Genomic DNA, 6,345 nt, shown 5'->3' with positions numbered 1-6,345 from the left:
GTCCCGGACCCAGTGGCTTAAAACTCACGCTGGGCACGTGTGCGTGTGTGCCCAAGATCCCGAGAGGAGAATGGAGGAGAAGGGATTGCAGCGTGGCCATCCTCTCTGGGGGGTGATTTCTCGCTTTCTGTCTCTCTGTCTCTCTGTCTGTCTGGCGAGCGCACACGCCCTATAGCGAAAACCTCTCAAGAAAAAAAAAAAAAGTTTGTGGCAAACTCACTTGGCAGCCAGATCTGATCTGGAGTGATGTGAGACTTATCTGTAGTCTCCACTTATCCACTTAATGTTCATGTCCATCTGGCTTGCTGCTGGGGGCATTGGGAAATGTGCAGGATCTGAATTTATCTTCTAAAATACAAAAAGTGGCAAACTGAGACATATGGGGCCCAGCTGCTTTGGTCACCTCAGGCAGGAGCATCAAGCCAGACACGGGAGTCCTGGATGGGATTGTGTGGAGCTCACTCAAAAGGCAGCTGTTTTGGCCTTTCCCGTGTGCCACTGTGGTTTGTCTCATGCACCCCACGAAGGAGAGGCCACAGAGGCAGAGATGTGACCTTGCCCTAATTGCTTAGGGACTCGTTTTAGTTAGTATGGTCCTTGGTAGACTTGGCTGTTGAGGAAGACTGAGACCATGGTAATTGTTTCACCTCCATGGCAGCACCAACAGCACAAGCAGGGCCTGAGGTGGCCCGGGCTATAGGGTTGAGGGAGCTCCCACCATTTTGCAGGCAAAGGGAAGTGGACTCCTATTTTCTCATCTGCTTCTGTGGACAGAGCTCCTGGCCTTTCTTGGGCATCAGTGCCAAGGCATTTTGTGACACAGGTCATGGCCCCATCATTCTATGGACTATGGCCAATTTAAGGTGTTGTTTGTTTTTAAAAGAATTATTCTTTAAATTTATTTTAAAATTTAATTTAGTTAATTAATTTTTTTAGAGGTTTTTGCCTTAGGGCACATGCGCTCGCCAAGGAGAGACAGTGAGAGGGAAAGTGAGAGGGAAAGTGAGTGATAGCCCCTAGGGGGATGGCTACCCCTCAATCCCTCCTCCTCCATTCTCCTCTCAGAATTTTGGGCACACACACACACACACATGCATCCTGTGTAGTTGAAAGCCACCGGGTCTGGGACTCAAACCATGGTCAGCCATATGGGAGTCCAACAACATAATTGCTATGCTATCTGCTGGTCCATTTATTAAATTATTTATTTGACTTTGTTTATTATCATTATTTTTAAATTTGACCAAAGACAAAGAGAGAGAGAAAGTGAGAAATCACCCTCCAGGGGGAGTGGCCATACCACAGTCTCTTCTCCTGGGATTTTTGATGCACACACTCATGTGCCTGGCATGATTTTCAAGTTGCCAGATCTGATGGAATTGCAGTCAGCCATATGGGAATCTAGAACTGTAACCACCACACCACTGCTGGCCTCTTATTTTTTTTTTAAACATATAATAATTGTACATATTTGTTGGGGTGCAATGTCATTTCTCAGTACAAAAATACATTGTGTAATGATTAAATCAGTGTAATTATTTTGTCATCTCAACCAATTGTCATCATTTATCTTGGGGAAACTCAAAATCGTCTTTTTTTAGTAACTTTGAGATATACAGTAAGTATTAACTATATTCTCCCTACTGTATTTTGAAACTAAAGATTGTTCCTCTTGTATAATTTTTCTCCCATTAATCTGCATTTCTCTATTCACCTTTATGAGGTTTTTCTTGAGCACATGCACAGCTTTCTAGGTTGCTGGTATACGGGGAAGCTTTTCCAAGCCGCTCTGTGGTAACCTCATTCCCCAGCTCTGTCTTTTGTTGGGCTGGTCTCTAGTGCTCCAGCTGGTATCACTGCCTTGGGCATTTACAGTATTAAACAGTTCACTTCTCCCTGTGTTCAGGTTTGACTGAGGTGTTCCTCGTTGGGTGAACTGAGTCAAACAGACCTAGGAGGCAGGTCAAATAATGACAGTTCTCAAGACTCTTTGGGAGATCAGCAAACCTATTCTACCCTTGCAGGGACTGTTAGCCTGCTGGCTGTCACAGCTACCATTATTGTGAGGCTGTTGGTTTTCTAGGCCTACTGTGGGGCTGGAGAGAAGTAAGTGGGAACAGGGCAAATTAAACTGCCACAGAACTCACTGTTCTTTACTCCAGGATTCATGCAGCCTTCTTCTTTTCTTTCTTTCTTTCTTTTTCTTTTTTTTCTTTCTTTCTTTCTTTCTTTCTTTCTTTCTTTCTTTCTTTCTTTCTTTCTTTCTTTCTTTCTTTCTTTCTTTCTTTCTTTCTTTCTTTCTTTCTTTCTTTCTTTCTTTCTTTCTTTCTTTCTTTCTTTCTTTCTTTCTTTCTTTCTTTCTTTCTTTCTTTCTTTCTTTCTTTCTTTCTTTCTTTCTTTTTTTTTTTATTTTCATTATTATTATTAACACCTCCTTGGGTTGCTATAAGCCTTTGTTTAATTCCCAGAATTCTGAAAAATTTGATTTTGATGACTTTTGCCAGCATTCTCTCTGCATTAGGAGCAGATTTTGGAGGTCCGTATTCTGCCATCTAAGATGAGCTTTCTATTTTACAGTTGAAAAACGTGAAGAGAAACTAAGTCCCCATTGTTCTCGGTTGTGTAGGGGCCTGCATTCTGATGATTATTTAGAGCACATGGTAAGACTTAGGCCAGAACAGACTTTGTGCCTTTACCAGTGAACTAACCAGAACTAAATTAATTCAATAAATTCTTCTTGAGGCCCTCTCTCAATCTGTGGTGTTTGAAATCGTTTTCCGAGTCTTACCATACAGCACTCAGTTTCGTGTGTCGTGTAACAGCTGCTCTCGTTTTTAGACTAGCCCCTTTAGTTTATGAAATGTTTGTCTTTATGTCTTTGATTTGAAGTTGTGCTGATATCCAGCTATTCTTTTGTTCTTTTTTGATAATTGGCCTGATGTATTCCGTAGTTAGCAAGAGCGAAAGTAGCTTTCAGATATTTACCTACATTCTTATAAGACAGCTGTCCCGCATGATAGAACTGAAGCTTTTATTCAAACCAGTTCCGTTGGTGCTGTAGAGCATGAGACAGTGAACCCTGGAGGGAAATGGAATCATCTTGAGCATCCTCACGTTCATTTGAGTAACAGTGCACATATATTTGTCAAGAAAAGTCACTCTGTTGATGCTCAGTAAATAAATAACTGCCCTTTGAGAGTTTTTCTTTTACAGAAGAATATTAATGAATTAGATGGAAAAGTCATGCAAGGATGTATTTCAGGTTCTCCGAGACATTCTCAAGGAAGTTCAGAGTAACATGGTGCCACGCAGCATGCTTAAGGAGTGGGCCCTGCACACGTTCCCCAATGCCACGGATTACTGGACCTTCCGGAAGATGTTCACCATCCAGCTTGCACTGATTGGCTTTGCAGAATTCGTTTTGCACTTAAATAGACTCAACCCTGAGATGTTACAGATTGCTCAGGTAAGTTGGTGCGAGTGCCATACCCTCTCCTGTAGATATCTTCAGTCTGCTGATTGTGATCCTAAACTGTCTCCTTCTGAAATGTAGGACACTGGCAAACTGAATGTTGCTTACTTCCGATTTGATATAAACGATGCCACCGGAGACCTGGATGCCAACCGCCCTGTCCCTTTCCGCCTCACACCCAACATTTCTGAGTTTCTGACCACCATCGGTGTCTCTGGCCCACTGACAGCCTCCATGATTGCTGTGGCACGGTGTTTTGCTCAGCCCAACTTTAAGGTGGGTCTTGGTGCCATCTCATGAATCAGCCAGGGTTATGTGAGTGCACATTGCAGCCTGTGGGAGCTGCTGGTCTGAGAAGGAGACAGAGGGTTGTGTTAGAAGAGCTAGATGTTGCTGTGTAATCGAAGCTTATTCATTTGGGAGGTGGGGATTAAGAATGTTCCCTTTAGAAGTGTTCAGGGTGTCGAAAAGGAACTCTAGGAGGCTTTACCGGATAACTTACCCCAGCTATTACTCCAGTAGTCAGCCTTGTACAGCAGCTTGCGTTGCCCATTTGCTCATCTTCCCGTTCTAAAAGGGCAGGAGCCTTCTCTGTGGCATGGTACCTGCTTTACCAGGGCTGTAGTGAAGTGCAGACAGAGCGAAGTGTCAGGAGTAGCACCAGCAACAGTAAGCGTCCAGGGACGTGAGACCTGGCAAGTGCCCTCGAGTGGAAGGCTACCTGAGGCACCTGATGGCTCTGCCCACAGTAAGGGACACCGTGAGAGCTGCTGTTTTGGAACATCCTCCCTGCGCCCAGTACTGCACGGGCTGCTTCAGTGGGCTCTCATCAAATTCCTTCATGCTCACAGATGGGCAGACTGAGGCCAGCCAGGGAAGGTAAATGACAGTCAGAGGTCAAAGAGCCAGGGTAGGGTGGGCACAGACTGCTGGGGGTCAAATCCAGTTCATTCTGACTTCAAGCTTTCTCATCACCAGAAGAATTTGCTCTTCACAATTGGGAACTGAACAGTCTTACTTTCTTTTTTCTATTAACTTACGAGAACAGTTGGAAATCCCACCTCACCCCCTGCCCAGCTGAGCAGTCTGCATTTATAGAAGGCTTCAGAAACCAAGTTTTCCTAAAGTGTTTCCTCAGAACAGTTTCTAGTAAGGTGAACAAGGACCGTGCGTGCATCCCATTCACAGCTTGCTTGGTAATGTTCGGAGCACATGTCCGTCACCGTGGAGTGCTATTTGGGGACGTAGTGATGAACTTGTAGGAACGTGAATAAAAATAACCTCGTGGGTTTCTTCTAAAGTAAGGAGTTTGTGTTCTAATGTAGCAAATGGTAGTTTATTATTATCCATCTTTGGCTTAAGGCTTGAAACAGGAAGTCCTCATTTAGACAGAAATCTTACATTTCTGGAAACAGCTGGAGGGTAATCCTCACAGTGACATTTCACTTGAAAACTTCAGCAGTGACACAGTGCACCACTCTGCAGACTGGTGGTGAAGACGGGAAGAAATGGATCTTTTCCAAACTCTGGGCTAAATTTCCTGACAGACTAAATTTAGTGAATGACTTACGTGAAGCAGACATGTGGAACCTTTTCTATGGGAATCTCTTCTAAAAGCACATTCCATTGGTACCAGCTAAGGCAGAACTGTAACCTCAGTCTGTTGGTCTGAAGTTACCTTTAGATGGTGCTGGGTGCCTGAGATGAGAGCCGTGCAGCCTACCAGCCTGACTGCGGGCCGTGGTCGGCCTCTCGCCCCCGAGGGCTGCTCCTCCGCCAGCTCCTGCCTGCCTGTTCTTGGTCCTGGATCACAACTCCTCTAGGTTCTGGGCTCTTCTCCAACCCCTGCCCCCAGGCACACACTTGTGCCACCACCTGCAGTCCTGACAGCTCCCTCTCTAGAACCCAGATTCCTAAGGCCCCTTGACCCCAGCAGGAGCTGTAGCCTCCGGTCCCTTCCACCACACTCTCCTGTCCCCCTCCTATCCTCAACTCAGATCCCAGAGTGTCGACATGCCCCTCTCATCACACTCGTCTGTCCAGGTCTGGTACTTGGCAGACCCAGCCCTGCAGACCCTCACCCTCGGGGTGCAGAGGAGCAAGCCTGGGGCAGCACTCCAGGCCGTGCAGGCTGCTGCACTTGGGGCTCATGGTGGTTGACTCTGAGTGGCTCATTTAGGACTCAGTGACCCCATCGGAGACCGCCGTGAAGTCGGGGAAGTAGACAGTATGTTTCTAGCATCTGTCATAACGTGACATCAAACCACGCCTGAGTGTTTGGTGGCCACCCTTTGTGTCCCTGGTCTTTCCTTAGACTTGACAGGAACATGAGCGAGGCCCTTATTTTCTCTCCCATGCTGCAGCCCTTCATCCCCCCCACCCAACCTGTCCTCAGTGGCCACCTTGCTGCCTCCTTCACTGCGGACCTGGAGGACGTCACATCCCTGCACCACACCCCCAAGTCATCCAGGTGCTTCTCTGCCTCTGCTCTCACTGCCTCACCTTCAGAGCCCTGGCATAGCCCACCAGGGGTTGTCCTCTCTGCTGAGCCCTCCCTGTCAAGGTCCAAACTGTTGTCCCCTTACCAGCAACTTGTTATGGCCCGGCCCATGGTCAGCCCTCAGTGCCAGCAGCTGCACTGATGCAGTGAGCTCGTCGGTCCCCCAGCACCTTTCCTCAGCTCTTGGCTTCCAGTTCTGTGCTTGGAGCCTCTTCCAGCCTCCTTGCCATGTACGTCCTCTTCCTGTCCTGACGCTTAACTGCCACGTATCTATTTGACTTCCCAGGTTTCTACCTTGAGCTCTGCCTTGTGCCCTCCATGCTGTCGGCCATGTGCTTAGCTGACAGCCTGGGCGTCTTGCCTGCCGTCCTCT

The 6,345-nt window shown here is 46.9% G+C and overlaps 1 protein-coding gene across 1 annotated transcript in view; it reads left to right on the top strand.

Annotated features, from left to right (window-relative positions):
- The window catches only part of TRRAP (transformation/transcription domain associated protein), a gene marked incomplete in the record, with an annotated part of 151,090 nt that overhangs the window by 141,731 nt on the left and 3,014 nt on the right, over positions 1-6,345 (top strand). The window contains 2 exon segments of the mRNA XM_014588476.2: positions 3,263-3,466; positions 3,554-3,748. Coding sequence (XP_014443962.1) covers positions 3,263-3,466; positions 3,554-3,748 — 399 coding nt within the window.

Source organism: Tupaia chinensis, unplaced genomic scaffold, assembly GCF_000334495.1.
Source record: "Tupaia chinensis unplaced genomic scaffold, TupChi_1.0 Scaffold000279_1, whole genome shotgun sequence".
Lineage (NCBI taxonomy): Eukaryota > Metazoa > Chordata > Mammalia > Scandentia > Tupaiidae > Tupaia > Tupaia belangeri.
This window is presented reverse-complemented; position numbering and strand designations above follow the sequence as displayed.